General features: G+C 45.4%; 1 protein-coding gene across 2 annotated transcripts in view; it reads left to right on the top strand.

Moving 5' to 3' along the window:
• The first annotated feature begins 308 nt into the window (after positions 1–308).
• Positions 309–26,211, top strand: part of ABI3 (ABI family member 3) — a 356,535-nt gene continuing 330,632 nt past the window's right edge. For both annotated transcript variants that reach the window (XR_015296055.1, XM_086923998.1), the window contains exon 1: positions 309–516. Coding sequence is in view for 1 of the 2 variants with exons in the window: in XM_086923998.1 (XP_086780124.1) it covers positions 400–516 (117 nt within the window). In the remaining variant the exon portion in view is untranslated. The remainder of the gene's footprint in view (positions 517–26,211) is intronic.

Raw genomic sequence — 26,211 nt, 5'->3', positions numbered from 1 at the left:
ACAAGCTGCTGCAACCCAAAGGCACATAACTTAAAATGCATGCACTCACCACAGGGGTGAAATATTACCGGCTGCAATAAAAAAAAAAGCATTCGTAATGCAATAGATCTCGCATTACTGAAAGTTTCAGCTATTGGCGTTTCCATTAATAATGGAACGCCAATAGCTCAAACTTTCCGAAATGCGAGGCCTATTGCATTGTAAATGCTGTCTGATATATATGACCACTAATTTCAAAGCTTGTCAGGAAAAGGCGGAGTTCAACACCCAAATGAAGCATTTTACCCCGAGCCCGACAGCATTTCACCACTGCCTGTCTGGCGTCCTTGCGCGGCTGCTGAGCACGAGGGACCGTGAGAGCATCGACCACAGCAGAGGGAAGTGACAGCTCGTGGGAGGATGGCTGACCTAGTGAGCCTGCAGCAAAGCGCTATACCGTCTGGGAGGAAGGCGCTACGAGACAGCTCCAGCAATCTGCAGAGCGTGGCCGAGTACTGTGAGCACAACTACCTGAAGGTGAGTGGTGAGCAGCAGTGTACAGCCCAGTACTATGAATGGGCAGACCCTGCGGGTACCGAGCACCTGCACTTCTTTCATTATGAAACAGAGAGTACCGCCGCTGCTCAGGAGTGCAGTACTAGGCAGGTTCTGCAGGTATTCAGTACCTGCACTTCTTTATTTATGAATCAGAGAGTACTGGCGCTGCTCCTTAGGATTGCAGTACTTGGCAGGTACCCAGCACCTACACCTCTCAGTAGGATTGCAGTGCTAGGTAGGTAATTATAAAACAGAGAGCGTTAGTGCTGCTCAGAAGTGGTGCAGTACTGGACAGGTTCTGGGGGTTCGGAGCACCTGCGATTCTTTAATTATGAAACAGAGTAACAGCGCTGCTTAGAAGGGGTGCAGTACTAGGTAGATACTGAGCACCTGCACTTCTCAGTATGAGTGCAGTACTTAGCATGTACTTCGGGTACTTAGTACCTGCACTTTGTTCATTATAAATCGGAGAGTACCAGAGCTGCTCAGTAGGAGTGCAGTACTAGGTAGGTACCGAGCACCTGCACTTCTCAGTATGACTGCAGTACTAACAGATCATTCAGGTACTCAATATCTGGATGTCTTTAATTATAAACCAGAGAGTACCAGTGCTGCTCAGTCGGAGTGCACTACTTGGCAGATCTGCAGGTGCTGAGTATCTGCACTTAAAGGGACTCATTACGATGTCGTGCGGACAGTATCAGTCTGGAACTGCGCGACAACAGGTCAGCGGTTCTAACCTCACAATTTGGTTGTGACTGCCCATAGGATGATAGGGAGGTCAGAAGCATCAATTTTTTGCTACGCAGCTTGTGCGACGGGCGGAAAAGACCCACAGCACAAGCTGCCAGAGCAAAATGGATGTTTGAAAGCATCCCTGCACCGTGTGGCGGGCTCCTCACGGTGCCTGCCACAAGGTGCACGGTGTGAGCCACACGGTGCAGGGATGTTTAGGGGGGGCACCCTAGGTGCCCTCCAGGCCCATAGCGTGGGGCGGGGGAGGGAAGGGCACCCTGCTAGGGTCCCCCAAAGACACTTCCTGACAGCCTTTCCATGTCAGAAAGGCCGCATGAAAAGGCTGTTGGAAAGTGCCATCATAATACAAATGACTTGCCAAGCCTGGCTCCGCTGTCATTAGGGGATTGTGGAGTTTGCAGACGCAGAGAGTACTAGCATTTGTTGGTGTCATACTGGTACTCTGGGATCATGGGTACCTGCACTTCAATATTTTTACTTTTCAAGCACGTTTATAAAGCTCCACCATGTGGAACATTGTACTCCTGCAAGTCCCCACTATAAAAGATCAACAGTGTAGACGTGCATGACGGTGGATTAACTGCACACATTGGTGGCACATGGTGGATCGGTGTAAACATGGCTCAGATGAGGTGATAAGATATTGGGATGAAACATATAGGGAGATCGGCATAGATATCAGTCAGGTAATCAGGGATAGACATGAGTGGGATGTGAGATCAAGTACAGCATAGAGATAGATGGGACAGACAGATGATCAGGAGTAACCCTGGGCGTAGTTCACAGGATTTTGCTACGTGGAACTCTGCGAAGTTACAAAAAAACTCTGTGAAGTTCCACGAGTGGCGGAGTACAGTGCGAACCGCAGTTTGTGCTGGTATTCCTGCCGCTCGGGTAGAAATTCTACCTGAGCAGCAGGTGCCGCTCACAAACTTACCGTTTCTGATCACGAGCGGGGAAAAAAACTCAGCTGCACATTGCGAAGCGGAGTTTTCTGCATTCCACGAGCTCCGCAGAGTGAGGAGTGGAGAAAACTCTGCAAACTCAGTGAACAGAGCGAAATTCACAGCCTAGGCCTAATCAGCATGCATGGGACAGATGAAATAATCAAGTGTGTGGAGTGGAGAGATCCCCAAATCCAGACATATATATCATTAAAATCCGATAGAAAATTGGCCTCTCTGTTCCATTTACTGTAGCTATGACTTTTGTTGACTTGGCGGGGCAGTCAGTTTTCTTTACAAGTACCAGATAGGCAAAGGATGTTTATTAGGATACTTCATTTAAAGCAAAATTCTTTGAACAGGCAACCGGCTTCTGAAATCTAAAAGAAAAAGCACATGGTTAACCCGGCAGCCTGGTCATGCGAGGACGGGAATGGATATTGACCATTTCTGGTGACGAGGTACAGACATTGTGAGAATGGCCAGGCTGTGGAGCCAGGCATGGACATCAGTGGATGGAAGATCAGTTAAAGGCTTTGGCCAGAATGTATGATCCATCGTAGGTATAAGACATGCATAAGGATCGGGTGTATGCTATGGTGAAGTTAGTTAATCGGATTATGTACAGCAGAGACAGGCTCAGTTTTGTTTTAGAGATATTTTAGAGTTGACATGCATAGAAATCCCTTGAGTTGGCATCTTTTATAACTCAGAAATCCATTGCATCCAGGACTCACTGCCTGCAAAACTCTCTTGGTCGCAGAGGCCGACTAGTTCCTTTCCCACGATCACATTGGCACATTGAGAAAGTCTGCTGAGGTTTGAGTTATGACAGAGGAAGGACCTCATTCAAAAGAGGAAGAGTCTGCACAGGCGAGGGCGGGAGCAGATCTGTCAACGCAAAGTCAAGCTCTCCTGGTTCTTTGTGAGCGGCACTATTGACAGCATTGCAAGGGCAATGGAGGCCTTCTGGTGGGGACAGTGGAACAACGCACTTGAGATGTCCTACCTTGTGGGGCCACAGACACACAGAAAACTGACCTAATGTATCATGGGAAAAGTAATGAGAGAGGATAAAAGTGGAAAGGTATATCGAGACCAGAAGGGCCAACCAACCCATAGTCTTGAATGTAATTGGTAATGCCTTTTTAATCATCTAACCATCAGTTCATACTATTAATTCATACCATCTACTATCCCTTCTTCCATGTACCCATTTCTTGTTGCAGCATCTATCTTGTAAATCCCCCTCATGGACAGCAGTTTATTGCTTTGTGTCTAGGTTCATACCCTACACAGGCTGTCATACATAACAAAGAGTATACATTCAGGCTTATAAAGTAAATTTCAAATGAATAGTTTTCTTTGGTAGTCTACAACCTCTGGTGATCAATCTACATCAACCCTTACAGGAAATTTGTTTGGACATATTAGGAACCTTTTTAGCCAGTGTTGAAAAGATCATTTAATGGGAAGCATACAAATACCATAATGAGGGAAAACCAATAGTGCATTTATCAACTGAAACTGCTACATGGAATTACACTTGGTGCATACCTGCATGGATCAAGTAAAACACTGAAAACCTATTTTAAAGGGTCATTGTACTTGAAGGGTATTCGACGGAAGGCCGCAATCAAGGCCTTCGTGATGTGAAATAGAATGTTTCCAGCACAAATACCAATGTCCAGCAGGAGTTTGGTGTTACACGTTAATCTCACAGTCAGCTGCCAGCACAAGGCACAGATATATATCTCTATCTCTATTCCAGATGAGCTGTCCTATTTTACACTTGCAACGTTGCTATGGGATGTACCAGTAATTCAAATGAACACCTCTTCCTGCAGATTCATCAGCTTTTCAATATGCTCTAGGTACCTCACTGGACCCCAAAACCCTTTCCCCTCAGCAATAACAGTCCTGTGCTGCCTGGTGGCACCACAAGATTCCTATGACAGACGTGTGACATCCGAATATGTCTGGCACCATTTGGTGCACTGGCATTTGTTCCAGTTTTTCCATGCCTTACGCTGGTCTTTCTGACCAAATTCTGTAGCTAATATTACAGGGACTAGGTCCAATGTCACCTCCTACAGTCTGGGTGTTTAAACCCAGCCAGCGGTTTTGTATACAGATGTCTTCAAATGATGTGCACTTGGTGTCTGGGATCTGACTGTGGTTGTTCATTGATGCACCCAAAGGGCATTAGGGATCAGGATGTCAAATAAATCCAGCTAAGGTCCCGCAAGGATGCTTTAAAGCGGTCCTTCTCCCCTACTTCAGGTAATTCTCCTGATAAAGAGAGATCCCTTAAGGAATCCTGCCACAAATAACACAAACAACATAACAGGAAGCAGGAATCCTCTTCTCACTTGAGGAATCATTCATGCTCCTGAGAAAATAAAGAGACTCACCGTTGATGTCTCTTACTCCTAGTCTCTTCCTCACCTTCAGAGAGGTTAGATTCCACTGAACTCTTCTAAGGTTCTTAAAATAATTTACTCACTTTAAAAAATGCTGCTCCTGAAGCAAAGCAAAACCAAAGGGGATGATTTCGGAGTGTCGAACATTGCAAGCACTCACCCCCAGTCAACTGATCTGGGTTTAATCCATCATCATTCTTTAGCTCACTCCGCCACCCCAGTTCAGACATGGCCATATGCAAATCAGTCTGACCCTGTGCCTGATGGGAACAGTCCAGCCCGAACTGCCAAGCCATGTCTTCCCTGGAACGGAAATAAGCATCCTGGGACCGGTTTCTGGCTAATCAGCCATCATCAGCCAGGCTAGCTTGAATCCAGTGGCAAAGTGAGCAAGGGACCCACGTCTGGGCATACCCTGCCAACTTAGGGCGAACAAAGCAAAACCAAAGGGGATGAGGGACGGAGTGTTGAACATCGCAAGCACTTACCCCAGTCAACTGATCTGGGTTTAATCCATCATCATTCTTTAAGCTCCCTCCGCCACCCGAGTTCAGACATGGCCATATGCAAATCAGTCTGACCCTGTGCCTCATGGGAACAGTCCAGCCCAAGCTGCCAAGGCATGTCTTCCCTGGACCGGAAACAAGCATCCTGGGACCGGTTTCTGGCTAATCAGCCGCCATCAGCCAGGCTACATTGAATCCAGTGGCAAAGTGAGCAAGGGACCCACGTCTGGGCATACCCTGCCAACTTAGGACGAACAAAACAAAACCAAAGAGAATGACGGATGAAGTGTTGAACATTGCAAGCACTCATCCCCAGTCAACTGATCTTGGCTTAATCCATCATTATTCTTTAGCTTACTCCGCCACCCCAGTTCAGACATGGCCATATGCAAATCAGTCTGACCCTGTGCCTCATGGCAACAGTCCCGCCTGAACTGCCAAGCCATGTCTTCCTTGGCCCGGAAACAAGGATCCTGGGACCAGTTTCTGGCTAATCAGCCGTCATCAGCCAGGCTAGCTTGAATCCAGTGGCAAAGTGAGCAAGGGACCCACGTCTGGGCATACCCTGCCAACTTAGGGCGAACAAAGCAAAATCAAAGGGGATGATGGACGGAGAGTTGAACATTGCAAGCACTCCCCCCCAGTCAACTGATCTGAGTTTAATCCATCATGTTATGTTATGTTATGTTAATTAATTTGTAAAGCGCATCTGTTACCCGTGGGTGTCCTGGTGCTGTCTGCTGTCCCTAGGGAGAAGTAGGATGCACAATCATGAACAGAAATCTAGAATAACCAGGTTTTGAGCATTTTCCTAAAAGGGAGTAATTCGGTGCAGCATCTCAGATGAACAGGGAGCTGGTTCCAGGGTTTTGCTGCCCCAGCCTAAAATCTCTTCCCACCCCACCGGGCCTTCTTCACCAGTGGTGCTCTTACTAATCTTTGCGCTGATTAGCGCAAAGATCTTGATGGTGAGTACCATTGCAGGTGATCTTGCAGATAGAGTGGGCCCTGCTTCTGAAGAGATCTAAAGACAAGGCACAGAGCTTTAAAATGTATCCGTTGTCTTACCGGCAACCAGTGAAGTCTACGAATTTCGCTAGAGATGGGGGAGAATTTAGGTATGCCAGAAATCAGCCTGGCAGCTGTATTCTGCAGCAACTGTAGCCTATGTAACAGCCTCTATTGGATGTTTAAATAGAGGCTGTTGCAGTAATCAAGTCTTGACATGACAAGTGCCGTGACCACCGTCTGCCGACTCTCCTTGGGCACAAGAGGGAGAATTTTCTTAGTGGTTCCAATAGTAATCATCATTCTTTAGCTCACTCCGCCAACCCAGTTCAGACATAGTCATATGCAAATCAGTCTGACCCTGTGCCTCATGGGAACAGTCCAGCCCGAACTGCCAAGCCATGTCTTCCCTGGACCGGAAACAAGCCTTCTGGGACCGGTTTCTGGCTAATCAGCCGTCATCAGCCAGGCTAGCTTGAATCCAGTGGCAAAGTGAGCAAGGGACTCCTGAAGCAGGTACCTTTGCTGGCCTGATCTGCAGATCAGACGCAAGACAGAGAATTTAATACCAGATTTTGCTTAAACTATTTTGTAGGTTTTATCTCAAATGTGGGCCTTGATGTTTGATGAGGTATTTCCTTTGCTTATTTGCGGCTTTGTCTGCCACTTCAAAGTCATTTCCTGTAGCTTCGTCATTACATAGGCTATGTGCTTTGCACAAACCTGCACAGCTTGTGGTCTAGGTTAGACACTTTTTATATGGGTGAAATAACCGCAGTTTGTGACTGTCCCATACTGAACCCATTAGCATCTGCAGCACCAGAAACACTTACTCTGAAAAACCCAGATTGATACAGAAGTCATGCAATGCAGGGCAGCAAGTAAAGTTGCTATGCTGCATTGTGTAAACAGGAGAGAGCAGAACAGTTTCAAAAAAGAGAGGGTACCCCACTTTCACCAGGGAACAGGGTAGGAAGACAGAGAGTCAAAAGGGGAAATCCCTGGAGTATACTTGTTTACCTATGTCCTAAGCCCTGTCATGTCAGGGAGGAGGGACCTATGGTGTGCTGTATATCGAATAATTTAAAAAGGCTTCCACAAAGAAATAGAATCGTTAACAATCTGATTTTATTAAAAGCCAGTGTCTAGGCAAGTAAATAAGCAGAACAAATTCATACAAATCAATACAATGCAGTTTAAAATTCAAGGAAAACCTTGAAAAGATCATACACAGATAAAAACAAAATTACACAGACATAATAATAAAATGCACGGTCGATTCAGACATATCTACAACATGTGAACAGTTTATGAGCAAAGGACAAAAATACAAAATTACATATCATACCAAAACCCCTTGTATCACTGTGGCTCACAGATATCTCTGCCACCAGATTATCTTAGATCCAACAGCCTCAACTCCTTATATTCTTGTAAACATTAGTAATAGAGTTAGATATCCATCTAAGGTTTACTGGGCCCTGACTGGATTCTTTTTATCAAAACACAATGCGTCGACGCGTTTCGGTGCAGTACAGTGGATTATGTGGCACCTTCCTCAGGACTTTTCTTGCTGGGGTTTCAAGAAGTGGTTAAATACACCGTATCTGTAGATACATGAAAAGAAACATATGGAGTCACTAATCATACATAGTATCAGTAACTCTTTGTTCAGTCTATCTTGACTATCTTGACTTATCCTATGTTAGAGGGGTTTAGCTTATTTCCCAATATGGATAAGGTACCAGTGCCGCATCTCAGTTGTTATATAGTTGATTAATGGTGGCACTTCTAAAAACTGATGACAATCGGATACAACAGAGGATTCGATTTTGTTTATGCTATACATTGCATCTAACATACGACCGAGCCATATTCACGGTATTTATCTAAAACATATAACGTTCTATTCCCTCCGAGTCATTTTCAATGTGGAAGACCGGTTTTGTTACTACTAGAAACTAGGGAATAGGGGTCTTATGTAGAATAGAAGGGGTTCAGACTCACCCCCATCTAGTGTGGTATACGTTCCAGTGTAGGATCAGCTTTGCGCTACGCCTGGATTCTGCAAGCTTGTAATATAGATGTGTCCTATCGAATGATAGTCATGTGTTATCACCGGTTATCACAAGATATATGGTAACTTCTGGTGGGGTAATTAAGTTGTTCTAGTTACCTCTCCCCTGTGATAGGAGCTCCTTCTCTTGGGGTTTCTTCTTTTCGTATTCTAATTCTTATTCTTATTGGGACCGGTTTCTGGCTAATCAGCCGTCATCAGCCAGGCTAGCTTGAATCCAGTGGCAAAGTGAGCAAGGGACTCCTGAAGCAGGTACCTTTGCTGGCCTGATCTGCAGATCAGACGCAAGACAGAGAATTTAATACCAGATTTTGCTTAAACTATTTTGTAGGTTTTATCTCAAATGTGGGCCTTGATGTTTGATGAGGTATTTCCTTTGCTTATTTGCGGCTTTGTCTGCCACTTCAAAGTCATTTCCTGTAGCTTCGTCATTACATAGGCTATGTGCTTTGCACAAACCTGCACAGCTTGTGGTCTAGGTTAGACACTTTTTATATGGGTGAAATAACCGCAGTTTGTGACTGTCCCATACTGAACCCATTAGCATCTGCAGCACCAGAAACACTTACTCTGAAAAACCCAGATTGATACAGAAGTCATGCAATGCAGGGCAGCAAGTAAAGTTGCTATGCTGCATTGTGTAAACAGGAGAGAGCAGAACAGTGCCACATTTAGTAATATTTTGCTCTGTTCTGCTCTCTCCCTGCGCTTCAGCCCTGCACCAATGCAGACATCCTTGCGCTACAGTGCAAGGGTGTCTGCGTTGTCTGTAGCATATTTTTTGTAACGGAAGGGGTCCCTTACAGTAAAAAACTATGCTTCAAGTGTTTCCCACTTTGTATGTGTGCTGTACAATGCAGTACACATGTAAAGTAGGAAAAACGAGGAGAAATGATAACATTTGTTTTTGTTAGTCCTGCCTAGAGGAGGCGCAGGATTTTGGCACAAATTATGGTCTGCAATTCTTTGTAGATCAGGATTTGTATGAAAACCCATGAGTGGCTGCCAGGCAATGCCCATGCACTACCATGGACCAGGGACAGACTGGCCAATTCTGCAGTCAGGTCTGACAGCTCAATGCGATAGCAAGTTTTTGGGCTGTGTGTGAGCCTATTTTAGGGTGCGCTGGGCCAGTTTTTAATGTTGAGTTCTCTGATATTATAACAAGTGCAGCAGGGTCAAATATATGCAGTCCCCCATGCCTTGCAAATCCCTTATACAGTGTGTCATTGCAATTACAAAACTGCTCCATTTTGACATTCAGCACGCAAGGCAGCACATTGCACAACTCTGCATTACTTTGGATAACAAACCAACTCAAATCACAATCTTCATTGATTTGTAAATTCCACCCAGCGGCGTCACTAAGGTTGGTGTCACCCAGTGCAGTAACTAATGGTGTCACCCCCTTACGACTTACCCCATGATGGACCTCCTCCGAGTCCGCCAGTGCCAAATAATGGCACATACAGAATCCTTAGTAACATTTGTAAATTTAGGTCCTATATTTACAAAGGCCATAGAAGAAAAATTAAATTCAAGGTTGGAGGTAAAAGATTGTAAGAAGTTAAGAACTAAGAACTACATTGAAAATATGTTACTTTATATTTTTATTTTAACATTAAACTTTAAATTTTACTGTTAAAGGAGATAAGGTTGTAACCGTTCTGTATTGGGTTTGCACAATCAGCAACTGCCAGAATAGTATGCAACAGTACAAATTACAATATCCTTTGCCTTTGAAGCTGCAAACTTCTTAATTACTTCATCAAAATCAACTCCTTTCACCAAATCACTTTCAATTGATAATATTGCAAGACCAGAAAGCCTTGACTGTCCCATGGTAGATCGCAAATAGTTCTTTATAAACTTTAGCTATAAAAAACCCCTCTCACATGAAGCCGCAGACACACAGATCGTAAGAAATAATTGTAGGCTCACTGAGAGATATGGGAGAGATTCTAGGAAGTCCCATTCAGCTATGAATTTCAATACGTAAAATACTGACCAGTCTTTGGCTTCTTCGAGATTAATCTCTGCTGCCTTCAGGCGCCTTCTCAGCCTTGGAATTTCTTATAAAAGCTCTCCCTCGGATAACTCATCATAGAAAGTGGACAATTTTTGAATGGACACCAGTAACTCTTCTTCAGTGGCAGATATCAAACTCTTGGCTTTAACAGCCTCAAACATGGCTGCTATTTGCTTGATGGCTCTTGATCTGATCTGGCGTTCAGAATGGAAACGATCAATACACTCAAGCATCACCCTCTTGTTTCCTTCTTGCAGAGTTAGTCCAGCATCTCTTGTCTTCTCACCTGTCATCCTCTTCTTGAACCTGGGTCTGCTCTCTACTGAAATTCCATATTGGTCTGATTTTAAAAGCGCTGTTCAATTGCCTGCTCCTCTAGATGATTGTGCTGCTCGTACAGAAAAAGTCTTAGTGTCTCTAGCTTTGTCACCTCCTTGTCAAGAGATAAGCCCTCAGTCTGAAGGTACAGCTGTGTAAGGTTAACTTCTTCAAGTACATCACACCAAAAGTAGAGGTAGCAAAGAAACGTGAAATTGCAGACAGCAGGCAAAAGACCTCGGGCTGTACCTCTTGTGTCTAAACTTTCATTTGGATCACATAGAGCTTCAATTGCCGCCACACATTCATCTAGTTTTTCTTTCACTGCCTTTACTGAAGCATGATGAGTACTCCAGTGTGTTGTTGATAGTCTTTTCACTGAGACTCCAGTGTGGTCCATTAAAACATCCCATTGGTGAGTGAAGCAGCAAAGGAGGAAAACATTGTCTCAAGAGTTCCAAAAAAAGTCACACACAAACCATTTTCAGCAAAAGAGTGTTGGCCGCACAAGTTTAGCGAGTGGCCCACCCATCCATTAAAAATAGTATACTAAAAAGTTTTCTTTATTCAATGAAGATTCATCTTCATTGTGGCCTCAGAATGCCAGATTCTGTTTGGCAAGAAACAATGTGATATCGAGCAATCTGTGCAAGATGTCTCTCTACTTTTTCTTCTCTATGTCCATCAAAGCAATACTTTTGGTGTCAATTGTTTTGTGCAGTATAAGTCCTGCTGCTAATGTTTTCCATTTTTCAAGGCAATGTAAGTGCACTTTGGATGTTACATGATTATGCACTTTCGGGCTCAGTTTCCACTATATCTGAAACCCAGTCACAAATTTGGATGTTGTGTCTGTAGCAGTAGCCGCAAAGAGTCAGCAGCAAAAACAATATAATTTCTCACTGAAAAGTGAGTAAACCATCCATGATCGCAACACTTTCTCGCCATTTGGCTTCACCTTATAAAACCACTCTTTTGATAGCTGGCGAACATCTCCTTTTGCTTTTGGATGTTGCCTTGTCGCAATTCTGAAAGGTGCAAACACAACAGTTGATGGACAGAATGCAGAACAATGTCATACATTCACCCCAGTACAGAGATCTGGGCCTAAATCCATAGTTTTTTGCTTTTTTCCAGTCCAGGGAGGACCTGGTTTTGCAGTTCGGGCTGGACTGTTTCCATGGGGCACAGGGTCAAGGCTGATTTGCATATGGCTGGGTTCAAACTGGAATGGCATGGTGAGCAAAAAACGATGGGTTTAGGCCCAGATCTATGTACTGGGGTGAATGTATGACATTGTTCTGCATTCTGTCCATCAACTGTTGTTTTTGCATTTGTCACCCCGAGTGGGACGGGTATGCTCAGATGTGAATCCCGTACTCTCCATGCCACTGGGATCAAGCTATCCAGGCTGATGAAGGCTAAAAGCCCGAAACCGGTCCTTGGATGCTTGTTTCCAGTCCAGGGAGGACCTGGCTTGGCAGTTCGGGCTGGACTGTTCCCATGGGTCACAGGGTCAAGACTGATTTGCATATGTCTGGGTTCAAACTAGAATGGCATGGTGAGCAAAAAAACGATGGATTTAGGCCCAGATCTCTGTACTGGGGTGAATGTATGACATTGTTCTGCATTCTGTCCATCAACTGTTGTTTTTGCATTTGTCACCCCGAGTGGGACGGATATGCTCAGACGTGAGTCCCGTGCTCTCCATGCCACTGGAATCAAGCTATCCAGGCTGATGAGGGCTGTAAGCCAGAAACCGGTCCTTGGATGCTTGTTTCCAGTCCAGGGAGAACCTGGCTTGGCAGTTTGGGCTGAACTGTTCCCATGGGGCACAGGGTCAAGACTGATTTGCAGATGGCTGGGTTCAAACTGGAAGGGCATGGTGAGCAAAAAAACGATGGATTTAGGCCCAGATCTCTGTACTGGGGTGAATGTATGACATTGTTCTGCATTCTGTCCATCAACTGTTGTTTTTGCATTTGTCACCCCGAGTGGGACGGGTATGCTCAGACGTGAGTCCTGTGCTCGCCATGCCACTGGAATCAAGCTTTCCAGGCTGATGAGGGTTGAAAACCCGAAACCGGTCATTGGATGCTTGTTTCCAGTCCAGGGAGGACCTGGCTTGGCAGTTCGGGCTGGACTGTTCCCATAGGGCACAGGGTGAAGACTGATTTGCATATGGCTGGGTTCAAACTGGAATAGCATGGTGAGCAGAAAAACTATGGATTTAGGCCTAGATCTCTGTACTGTGGTAAATGTATGACATTGTTCTGCATTCTGTCCATCAACTGTTGTTTTTGCAATTCTGAAAGGGCCATCTTTGTTCTGGAAAGAAGCACTTCCTCTTTTGATGATTACAACCTGCAAATGATCTGGAACTGGTATTTTCCAAAAAGAAGCATCATCTAAAATATTCCAATTTTCCCCCTTAACCTCATTCATCATCTCCTTTACAGTATCATGGTTAGAGTCACTTTCAGTACTCTCTTCTGCTTCAAATTCATCCATTTGAATTTCCATTTCCTTTCCTTGTTTTTCTGCTTTAGTTTCTTCTAGTTCAACTCCTTCCTCTTCTGCAGAATGCATACTAGCATCGGAATCAGTGTTATCAATTGGTGGCTGAAGAACTGTGTCTTTTGATGATCCCTGGCCATCATTTGGTCTGTTGACAATTTGAAGCATGGAGCCACGTAGTGTTGAGAGTGATTCATTTTTTTCCTTTTTTTTTTTCTTTGCTGGCATCCACTTGCCCTCTTTGATTTATGTATTCCATGTGGCATGATTGATTCAATATATCCTTGAACTATAATATAAAAAACAGCGACTTTAAAAGCACCAACAGCAACGACAAAAACAAAGCGTGTTTTTAAGCACGTGTAGTGGGCGTGGGCAGCGGGCTGCTGAAAATGGCGGGTCCAGGAGCCACGTGAGTGACGTTTCGGATGTCGTCAACGTCTGGACGCCGACGTCGCATAGCTAATTGGACAATAATCTTGGGCAGCGGCTGGGTAACAGGGTTCCTCCTTATTTATGTAGCGATTTAAAGCAGAGACTGCTGAGGGCAGAGCTATGTATTGATAGAGAAAGTTTGGCCAGCACCCAGCAGCCAACAGCGTAACCAAATTATATAATAGTCTAGTCACCATTTAATTTGTTATCTATTACCGTAACTATATACAATGTTATCTTCTGGAGGAGTTATTAGCGGCATCACTAAGGTTGACGCAAAACAAAACTATAACACATTTTTGTATTTATAACTAACAGAACAGAGATATTTTTATATTTCAATAATACTTTTCAGGCGCTGGGCTGAAACAATGCATGAGAATAATTTCATAGAGTGACATAGAATCATAGACAGTAATATTTTGCATTTTGGTGTCACCCCATGTGATGGTGGCACCCGGTGCGGTCCGCAACCCCGCACCTCCCTAGTGACTCCCCTGATTCCACCTGAACACTTTGTGCCAGATTTGCGTTAGATTCCAAACTTAAACTCAACGCAAAGCATTTGTAAATCTGGTCCTGAATTTCTTCAGGTATGTGCATTTATTATGTGCTGTCTTGTGTTATTATATATGGCAGACAATATTTCACCTTTTTAACTTAGGAAAAAGGCTGGCAAACAGCAGTTACATCCATTACAGGACACACATATGGGCAGGATAGCAACTAGAATAAATATTCACGTCCACGTGGTATTCCTACAACTAAGTCCAATCCACTGATAATCGGAGCCCTGTGGGGTATACGTCATTCGAGCAGCAGTTTTACCTCCTCTGACGCTATACAAAGGTACTGGAATGAACTGAACTCACCATACACACAACAAAAGACTTGGTGCCTGACAGACCCTTCCCCCTTTTGAATTCAGTACAAGATGAATTAAACGTGAGCAAATCGCAGCAGCTGGAAGTAAAATTATTATAATGATGAAATTATTATATACGTCTTATTTCATATCTGAAATTGCTGTTTCAACAACAAGATCTGAAGCTTTTGCATAACAGATTACATTTAAAACATAATTCTTGAAATCAAATTAAACTATATGACTAAGGGCTATAGGTTCGAGGAATTTTACCATCCACAAATTTCCCACTGGGCCGTTTGCGACCAGTAAAATGCTTTTTGGCATGTAACAGCCCTATTTTGCAAGTCGGTAACCTGTTACAGGCTCGCAAAATAGGGTTTGAGAGTCCCTATTAGGAAGGGGCGTGTTAAGGTTGTCCCTTCCTAATAGCCAGTGACACTGGAATGTACAAATGTTTTGCAACTGGGAATGCGATCGTAAAACATTGACAGTTACCACCAACTTCAAGTTGATGGGAACTGGTTCTCAAACGGGATGACGTCCCTTGGTGACTTCTTCCCCTTTGTGATTGTGGGTGCGAACCTTTTTTAAGAGCAAGCACTTGTCCCCCGTATCACTGCCTACGCTTAAAAAATGAAAAGGTAGCTTTTCATTTTTATTTTTGAAATGCATCCTGTGTTCCTATAAATAAAATATTGCTTTATTTAAAAAGCAAACACTGATATTGTGGTCTGCTGACCCCATCAGGTCACTATCCCTGTGAGTGCAGGCCATTCCTAATGGATCACAAATTGATGAGGCAGGTCCATTTGCAACGTACTGCGTATCGCTAACAGTGTCAAATACTGTTGTACATTGCAGTATGCGATTTTCTAATAGCGAATGGCTAATATTCGCTATTAGGAAATCGCAAACACACAATTTTCTACATCTGGCCCCCGGACATTTGCTGAAAATAGCACTGACCCTTCCTGGGAGAATATAAAAGGAGGCCCTGCGCATCCCAAGAACTACTAGATTGTAAGTTTCGAAGTACCACTTTTCGTTCACTTCATGATATTGTTCACACCAATAGTGTAATGCTCTTTCGGGTCATTTCAATGCATTGTACCCAAGTTGTGGTATTGTTTTTAGGTTAGGTGAACTTAAGGGAGCATGCACAGATCCATGGATGTTATCCTTGTGCATTTATAAATCAATCAAACAGGGAGTTTCTTTCTTCTAAACTTGTTTTTATTGCATTTTGTCCTAGAAGACAAAAGAAAGCAAGTGCCACCAAACATAAAATATAGAGAGCATTAAGAGAGTGCTGATACGTAAAGTTGCATGTGCAATAACAGTGGCTCATACAACAGTAATAACCCAAGAAAATGCAGGTACATACATTGGTAGGTGTTAGTGGATCCATTTGTTAGTGGATCCAGCTTGCTGACACAGCGTCTTATTTTGCAATTAAGTGCAACTCAGTTCGTGAGTTCAGGGTGGAGCAACAAGTAAGATCGGAGCGGCTGCCAAATGATCTTCCACCATCGAGGTGCAAGGCAATAGGGACGAGCAGACATTGTTGGTGGAGTCGCAGTACGTTAAGTCTATTAGCCAAGCCTTCAAGGTTGGGCCAGCCCCAGTGTATAGAAATCTGGCTCTTGGCTGTCCACAGAGCAATTGCAACAAAGCGTTGAATCCCAGCCCCAGTGGTTTTACATACCCCAGCAGCACAAGTAGCAGGGAGGGGGCCAGCTCAGCCAGGACCATCAGTGTCAAGTGTCCAAACACAGCCTCCCAGAATGCTAGTACCGTGGGACAGTTCCACGCTAAATGAATGAAATCAGCAACTGCTGTCGCACATCTCTGAAAATTGTCTGGCTTTGTGCAATCCATTTTTGCAAGAAGTGTGGGGGTGACACAGACCCTATGTATGTATTTGAAGTGCAGGAGTGTGTGCTTGTAGTTGTTAGACACATAGCAAGTCTGTTCACAATATACCCATGTCTTGTCTTTCAAGGGGTGTCCTAAGTCCCCATCCCCAGCCGCCCCCACCCTCCCCCCCACCTGAAGACTGAATGATGGTGCAAGATGATATAGTCTGGAGACTAGGTGTACGTTGTCAGGTGACGTGATTATTGTGGAGAGAGGGAGAAACTCGGGGGCTCCATCGCCAAGGGCCGAATTGCAGCAGTCAGCGAGGCCCGAGTCCTATGCACAAGAAATCGGTCTAAAATGAATATGTCACGTCCCTCTATCAAATCTGTAACTGAGCACATCTGGCTGCCACCAAACATATCTCCAGTGGTTCAGAGCCGACAATGGGAAAGCATGCACTGAGTCAGGGGTTCCGTGGTCTGGGACAGCCGTGGATTATCAAGTATTGGTAGATGTGGGGAGTACAAGTAGTCAGCTTTCAGGTATCTACGAAGTCGCTCCCAAACCCAGCATGTGGTTTGTAATGTGTGAATCTCCGCTGGTGTTCTCTGGAGACCACGCGGTAGGATAGTGGAAAGAGGATAAGGGCGTGCCTGCGAATATTCAGGCTTCAGGAATTGTAACCGCGCATCTTCGTGATACCAAAAATAAGAATAGTGCATCTGTGCGACGAGATAGTACAAATATAAGTCAGACACTCTGAAACCTCCCCATGCAAATGACTGAGTGAGCATCTGCCATCCCAGCCCAGACCAGCCATATCAGCATGCTTCGAAGGGTATTGAAACAAGCATTTGCAATGCAATAGGTCTCGCATTATTTAAGTTTGAGCTATTAGCAGTGTAAATGGCAATTGTTTTTTGCTTTATGCTATAGTTTTTTTTTTACATAAAAAGCTACATATAAAATATGTTTTATTAAAGTTATTTATGCAGTATCTAAATTTTGTTTGCATAAAACAGTATAATAATATCTTAGTAAAAAAGTCAAATATTTTAATGGAAATTCACCAAATGTTCATTTATGTGTTGGTTTTGAAAATAGCTAAATTAATAGCTTTGTCATTTACAATGCCAATAGTTATAACTTTCGCAAATGTGACACCTATAGCATTTGTAATGCAACATTTGTATTTACGTGACTTAGATGTATTGATATTACAAATAACAATGGCTTTTAATTTTTTTTAATACTTAATAAAAGTGATTGTAATTTATAATGGCGATAGCTTAAACTTTTGTAAATAACTTTTGTGAAGATTATGTTCAGTGTATTTTATTGTAACAAAATCCAAGAGCAGAAGTGAAATATTAACATCTTTTTGTGACATTTGTAATAAAGCTTGAAACATTGAGAGAACATATTTGTGCTGTGGTGGTGCTAAGTGATGCTGTGGTGGTGCTGAATGGGGCTGTGGTGATGCTGAGTGATGCAGTGGTGGTGCTGAGTGGTGCTATGGTGGTGCTGTGGTGGTGCTGAGTGATGCTGAGTGATGCTGTGGTGGTGCTGAGTGGTGCTGAGTGGTGCTGTGGTGGTTCTGAGTGATGCTGTGGTGGTTCTGAGTGATAATGTGGTGGTGCTGAGTGACTGTACTCACTGTCACTCTGCACTCACTGTCACTCTGCACTCACTGTCACTCTGCACTCACTGTCACTCTGCACGCACTCTGCACTCACTGTCACTCTGCACTCACTGTCACTCTGCACTCACTGTCACTCTGCACTCACTGTCACTCTGCACTCACTGTCACTCTGCACTCACTGTCACTCCGCACTCACTGTCACTCCGCACTCACTGTCACTCCGCACTCACTGTCACTCTGCACTCACTGTCACTCCGCACTCACTGTCACTCCGCACTCACTGTCACTCTGCACTCACTCTGCACGCACTCTGCACTCACTGTTTCTGCACGCACTCTGCACTCACTGTCACTCTGCACGCACTCTGCACTTACTGTCACTCTGCACGCACTCTGCACTCACTGTCACTCTGCACTCACTGTCACTCCGCACTCACTGTCACTCCGCACTCACTGTCACTCCGCACTCACTGTCACTCTGCACTCACTGTCACTCCGCACTCACTGTCACTCCGCACTCACTGTCACTCTGCACTCACTCTGCACTCACTGTCACTCTGCACGCACTCTGCACTCACTGTCACTCTGCACTCACTGTCACTCTGCACTCACTGTCACTCTGCACTCACTGTCACTCCGCACTCACTGTCACTCCGCACTCACTGTCACTCCGCACTCACTGTCACTCTGCACTCACTCTGCACTCACTGTCACTCCGCACTCACTGTCACTCCGCACTCACTGTCACTCCGCACTCACTGTCACTCCGCACTCACTGTCACTCTGCACTCACTGTCACTCTGCACTCACTCTGCACGCACTCTGCACTCACTGTTTCTGCACGCACTCTGCACTCACTGTCACTCCGCACTCACTGTCACTCTGCACTCACTGTCACTCTGCACTCACTCTGCACTCACTGTCACTCTGCATGCACTCTGCACTCACTGTCACTCTGCACGCACTCTGCACTTACTGTCACTCTGCACGCACTCTGCACTCACTGTCACTCTGCACGCACTCTGCACGCACTGTCACTCTGCACGCACTGTCATTCTGCACGCACTCTGCACGCACTGTCACTCTGCACTCACTGTCACTGCACTCACTCTGCACTCACTGTCACTCTGCACTCACTCTGACTCTGCACGCACTCTGCACTCACTGTTTCTGCACGCACTCTGCACTCACTGTCACTCCGCACTCACTGTCACTCTGCACTCACTCTGCACTCACTGTCACTCTGCACGCACTCTGCACTCACTGTCACTCTGCACTCACTGTCACTCTGCACTCACTGTCACTCTGCACTCACTGTCACTCCGCACTCACTGTCACTCCGCACTCACTGTCACTCCGCACTCACTGTCACTCTGCACTCACTCTGCACTCACTGTCACTCCGCACTCACTGTCACTCCGCACTCACTGTCACTCCGCACTCACTGTCACTCCGCACTCACTGTCACTCTGCACTCACTGTCACTCTGCACTCACTCTGCACGCACTCTGCACTCACTGTTTCTGCACGCACTCTGCACTCACTGTCACTCCGCACTCACTGTCACTCTGCACTCACTGTCACTCTGCACTCACTCTGCACTCACTGTCACTCTGCATGCACTCTGCACTCACTGTCACTCTGCACGCACTCTGCACTTACTGTCACTCTGCACGCACTCTGCACTCACTGTCACTCTGCACGCACTCTGCACGCACTGTCACTCTGCACGCACTGTCATTCTGCACGCACTCTGCACTCACTGTCACTCTGCACTCACTGTCACTGCACTCACTCTGCACTCACTGTCACTCTGCACTCACTCTGACTCTGCACGCACTCTGCACTCACTGTTTCTGCACGCACTCTGCACTCACTGTCACTCTGCACTCACTGTCACTCTGCACTCACTGTCACTCCGCACTCACTGTCACTCCGCACTCACTGTCACTCCGCACTCACTGTCACTCTGCACTCACTCTGCACGCACTCTCCACGGCCCATTGCTTCACTTCACGTTTCCTTAGCCATCCCGTTTGAGAGCACATTGAATTAATTCAATAGTGGATCTGTGCCTTACAAAAACTTCAGTTATAGAAGGTTAGCATAAATAAACGAATCTTGATTCATGTATAATAATAATAATACAGGCTGCGTAAACAGAGAACATGGCAAACTGACACATTTTGAGCAACATGCGGCAATGTCACCAGGGCATGGGGTGATACTTGAATGCTTGAAGTTATAAATATTACTTTCAATAAATGCTGCTTAACTCAGTTATATAATAGTATGCACTTAATTGAGACACTGAAAAATGTTGAAAATATATAACGTTTTATTTTTATGTCTTTTTTCTTGCTATTGTTCATCTGATTTACATATTTGGCTGGCTCGGCTCGTGCTCTGGCTCTTAGAGCCACACCCTACCCCTGGCTCGGCTCTTCTCAGGGCTGTCCATGCCCCACCATAAAGGTGGTGTCTTCTCCGCCCTTGGTTATGGGGTCTCCCCTCCTTGGTTTGTTAGTGTGCCTGGCAGGTACACAGCGCCTCGCCTGCTCCCGCGCCGCTTCTAGCAGCAGTGGCTGCCCTGGTACCGGGCCCGCCGGGCAGGCGATACTCGTCTGTTCAAGAAATGCACCCCGGCCCGCGCGCGAGCCCGAGGACTGATCCCGATCAGACGTCTGAAAGAGGCTCGCAATTAAAAAAGAAAAAACACAAGACGCCGGTAACCGGAGCGCGGTCGCGGAATTCCTCTACAAATTGCCACTGAGTGCTTTGGACGAGCACCTCCCTGCCTGCTCGGCACTGTGACCGGAAGACATAAACTACCCCCTCAACTCACTCCCTGCTTCTTTCCGCCCTTCTTTACTCCCATGTCACTTCCCCTTCGATCCCTTCGTGTAGTCATAAAAGGCAGAGCTCTTGCTCTGATGGTGGGGCATAGAACGGAACTAACGAGGCACATAGAGACGCTCGAGGGGGATATTCTGGAAGATGAAAAGAAACTGAGAAGCAGCCTTTGTTCTAAGCATTTTTATGCAGCGTTTTGCGCCGGCCTGCGACCAGGAAGTCAGGCAGGCCGGGCGGGACAACCGGAAGTAGGAGGGCGGGAGCCTACCCCGCCTCCCACGGAAGAGCCGCGATTGTTTGGAGCACCCGAGCAGGCAGGAGCCTACCCTGCGCCCGGTGCCGAAGAAGGGAAGAAGAGTCTTGCTGCCGGTGGGAGCCGCTGCACTGAGGATGCCGGTGAGTGGGGCTTCGCCTTGTTGGGGGGGTGCATCTGTGTGCGCGCGCGCGGCGGCGGGCTGTGTATGTGTGTGAGCGTGCATGTGTGTGTGTATGTGTCCTGGAGTCTGTGTGTATGCGTGTGTGTGACGGGGGGGGGTTGCCTGTCTGGGTGCCTGCGTGTCTGTGTAAGTGTAAATGCGTGTGCGTGTGTGTGGAGCCGGGAGGAGAGGGGCTGGTGTGTGTGGAGGGGTCTCTGTGTATGCGTGTAGGTGACGGGGGTGTGCCTGTGTATGCGTGTGTATGTGCGCATGCGTGAGTGCTGTGTATGCGTGTGGCTGTGATGTGCGCATGCGTGAATGTTGGTGCGCGTGCACGCAGCTGAATCCAGCCAAGGATAAGCTCGTCACAGTTTCTTGTCCTTCATTCCCCCGTGTCAGACAGCTTTAAGTCTCCAGCCTGGACGCATCCTTCGGATGCGATTTCCAGGCGAGACCTAAAAAGTAGCAGTGAGTGGGATGGGAATATTTAAAAACAGGTATAAAAGCCAGGGCAGGACCACCATTTTAATAATCCAATCCTGCCAGCGATCGATAATGGGAGCGTTGTCCAGTGTTCTACCGGCGCCGCGAGACAATCTATGGCAGGGCCGTAATTAGGGCGAATGACCTCCGATGCTGTACGGTGTAAGAAAATGCCAAGATATCTGGGTGGGTCATTACACCAACACAGGGAGAAGTCCAGCGCGAACAGAAGGGTAGAATCCTTTAAACCTTTTATTATACAGTTAATTAAAACCGTAACATACAAACATCATATTGACACTTAATAACATTTAAGAATTAAAAATTGTATACACATTTATAAAATCTGGCAATACGAAATAAATGACGATTCCCAAAGCAGCATTTCAGGTTGATGGCAAAATATCGCAATTAGCCGTTTAGTCCAAAAGGAAAGAGTATACTATGAAAGACAATAACAAAAGTGTCACAATGCTTATTACTGATAGTTAACTTTTATCAACGTTCATTTGTGCAATATGAATTGAACTTGTCAGTTTCTTAGTGCTGGGCATTATGCAGTGCAGTTAAAATAATGTTAACAAACTTCCCAGCCCTTGCTAGAACTTGGGCTGAATTATTACTGACGCACAAATCAGATGCTTCCCTGCATTGTCTCAGTAACTTTTCCCAATAGACTGGGACCATTAGACGTCGGCGATCGTTGGCAAGATAAGGGCAACAACATAGCAGGAGTAACCAGGACCCATGTGGATAATTGTAGAGTCTACATGTTAGCTGACTATTCCCCGAGCCCACAACGGGTTAAAATCATGAATTGGAAGAGCTAGCAGCCTCATATAAACAATTTTATTACAAGTCTGTGATTGGAGAGAGTAATTAAAATATGGTTGAGGTTTACCCTTGATATACGAGGCCTCCAGAGCTGTATGGAGTGTTTTTTTGGGAAGCCGAGCAATATATCTCTCGGATGACACTGGAGTAATTTGGCTTTTTGTCGTTTTTTCCACGTTGACAGGGAATAATTGGATTAGAGAAGTTTATAATTTAAATCTTTAATGTGGAAATGGCCAAGTGCAGCTGTCTGTACCAAGGAGAGACTTCGTCCGTGAACACTGATTGCAATTCTTTCATGGATTGAGCTGGTGCATGCCGAGTGTAGATATAGAATTTAATTCAGTCTCCTAGGCAGTGAAGATCTGCACTTGCCAGGCCCAGCTCAAGTCTCAGCCTCACCCTTCTTGCATGCTGGGGAGCCAAAAATATTTACTTTAAGGCCATTATTTCATAATTCACTAAAAATGAATCCATTTTACCAGGGAAAGCCAGGTGACCATAAGACACTGCCGGAAGCAGTTTGGCGCGTAGGACCCTTAAGATTGACTCTGCTGTGGAGCTGTGCAAATGCCCATTCAAGTGCATCAGACTATTTATGACCCCTGCTCCCTTTGGCCGAAGATGTTTGAGATGGGCTAATTGATTTTCTCTTTCATTAAACCAAACTCCTAGGGAAAGGGAAAGATCTCAGATTTAGACCAATTGATAACTAGGCCCGAAAAAATGCCAAATCGCACCACCTCCAGAATAATCGGAGAAAGATTAGAAGCAGGCTCTCGCACAAACAAAATGATATCATCCGTGTATAGGGAAGCCAGGTGAGGACCCCGATGAAATACAAGACCCCACTGAAGGTGCCGCCCCTGAAAATGATGCACCAGTGGGTCCATTGCGATGATGAATAGTAGGGGCAAGAGCGGGCACCCTTTGTCTGATACCGCGTGACAGGGGGAATTAGTACAAGAGTTCCCCATTGACCCTGAGTTGAGCGACCGGATTAGCGCACAGAAGTCGTATAAGGCCACAGAAATTATTTGGGAAGCCCATTTTGCTGAGTGTTGCATAAAGGAAAGGCCACTCCAAAGAGTCAAACAGCTTTTCGGCATCCAACAATTTCATAGCAGCGGGTCAATTTGATTAATACCTACAAATAGCGTGCGCAGATTTACCAAGGTCGATCGATTTGGGACAAATCCCGAATGAAGAGGGGAGATGATCTGATCAATTAGGAGTGATATGTGCATCGCGATTACCTTCACCAACATCTTGTAGTCTTGGTTTAGAAGCAATAGAGGCCTATGTGAAGCACATCTATCAGGTGATTTACCCGGGTTGAGGAGCCGAGTTACAATGGCTTCTCACATGGTAGGAGGGAGCTCGCCTGAGTCCAGCGCCTCCACAAACATTTCCAGAAGATGCGGGAGTAGAAGAGTTTTGTATGTTTGATAAAATACGCCTGTAAGACAATCCGTGCCGGGGGCACGAGAGCCATCTAAGCTGTCAATAGCATAGGTTATCTCAGCTGCGCCAATAGGTGATTTAAAAAATTGTCATTTTTTATTTATTTATTTAACATGATTTATATAGCGCTAGCTGGACCCAGGGGGTATCAGAGCGGTTTACATGAGTATAAATTGTAATATAGCGAAATTTACAATGAGGTAGTATTCAGAAATTAAGACAGACGATAGAAAGCAATTGAAATATTACACAATCTATTTAAACAAAACAAGTTGCCAAAGGGTTACAGCAAATCATGAGGTATTAGGCTAGAGTGAGAGGGAAAGGATGTAAAATATGGAGGAAGGGTAAGGAAGGGGAGAGGTAAGGGAGGGGGATAGTTAAGGCGATTTCAAACAGCTATAAATAGATAAAATTAATTGCATGTAACAGGTTTACAGTGAGGTGGTATTCAAAACCCAACAAGAAGGTAAAAAACAAATCTAGTTTTATACCATCACATTACATGTGTTGCAAAGGGTTGCAGCAAGTCTTGAGAGATTAGCCTAGTGTGGGAGGGAAAGGATGGAGAAGAGGGGGGAAGTGTAAGGGAATGGGGGAGGCTGCGGTGGGGGGAGGTTTCGGTAATACCAGGTGTGACGAGGCAGGTCATATAGGAAAGACTGGAGCGAGGAGTTAGTGGGCGAAGGAAGATGAGAGATGGGGAGGAGAGCAATAGGGGAGGGGAGGGAAGATAGCTCAGGGTAGGATTTAAGGACCCCAGTATTTGGTAAGCAGGAGAAGTTTAAGGCCTTTTTTAAAGCTGGCGTAAGAGGGGTTGCAAGGAAGATCTTTGGGGAGGGAGTTCCAGAAGTAAGGTGCGTTCCCATAAAAGGATTGAGATTGTGTGGCATTCTTGTTAAATAGAGGAGGGACAAGAGCGAGGGTGTTGGAGCTTCTCAGTGGTCTAGAGCAGCTGGCTAAGGGAAGTTTATCTGTGAGGTTCTGCGGGGTGCACTGATGCAGGGCTTTGTGCGTAATGCAAACTGTCTCGTAGGAAGCTCTTCTTCAACGGGTAGCCACTTAAGGGCTCTAAGGGCAGGGGAAATATGATCAAACTGTTTGAGGTCGCTAATGAGTCTAGCAGCAAGGTTCAGAACCAATTTGATTGGGGCGAGGTAGGCTTTAGGAGTTCCAGCAAGGATGGCGTTACCATAGTCGATTTTGGACAGGACCAGCAATTGGACAACTAATTTAAAGTCGTCATCTGGAATGAAGGGTTTTATTTTCTTTAAGTGATGGAGTGTGAAGAGAGCGCTTTTGGACGAGTTTTTTATTTGGGGGATAGGAGTGAAGTTCTGGTCAATATTAAAACCGAGGGATTTAACTGAATTAGAAAGAGTGAGAAAGCAGTTGAGTGCTGTAAGGTCAGAGATACAGGATGGAATAGGGAGAGAGTTGTTCTTAGGGGAGAAAAGAATGATTTAGGTCTTTTTTGGGTTGAGTTTGAGGTGGTTGTGGTGGAACCAGGCTTGAATCGTACTTAAGGCATCATTGAGGAGAAGGACATCAGAGCGGTATTGAATCTTATAGTAAAGTTGTGTGTCATCGGCGTATAGGTGGTAATTAATTCCCGCTTGTTTAAGGATGAGGGTGAGGGGTTCCATGAAGAGATTAAATATAAAGGTGAAGAGGATAGAGCCCTGTGGGACCCCTATGGAGACGGTCAGAGGTTTAGAAAGGAAGTCTGGATTTTAATTTGCTGGGTTCTTTGTTGGAAAAAGTTGGTGAACCATTTGAGGACTGAACCGTTGATGCCAAAACGATCTTTAAGTGTGTTAATTAGCGTAGAGTGATTAACAGTGTCGAGAGCAGCGGAGAGATCAAGGAGAATGAGTAGGGAGAATTCACCTTTGTCAAGGGCATGATGGATGTCATCAATTATGTTTAGCATTGTCGTTTCTGTACTACAGCCCTTTCTGAAGCCTGATTGGAGCGAGTCTAGAAGATTGAAAGAATCAATGTGTCTATCTAGTTGGAGCAGGGTGCATTTTTCAAGGGCTTTTGAGAGACGAGGGAGGTTAGAGATAGGACCTAGGTTATTTAGGTCATTAGGGTCACCAGCGGGATTTTTGAGGATGGGAGTGATTTGTCCCAGTTGGAGGGACGCAAGGACACAACCAGAGGTAAAGGAGGAGTTGATGATTGATGTCCAATAGGGTGCAATGATATGTTTTAGAGCTTGTACAATGTTGAAAGGGAG

This window comes from Lissotriton vulgaris, chromosome 5 (assembly GCF_964263255.1).
Source record: "Lissotriton vulgaris chromosome 5, aLisVul1.2, whole genome shotgun sequence".
Classification (NCBI taxonomy): domain Eukaryota; kingdom Metazoa; phylum Chordata; class Amphibia; order Caudata; family Salamandridae; genus Lissotriton; species Lissotriton vulgaris.
This window is presented reverse-complemented; position numbering and strand designations above follow the sequence as displayed.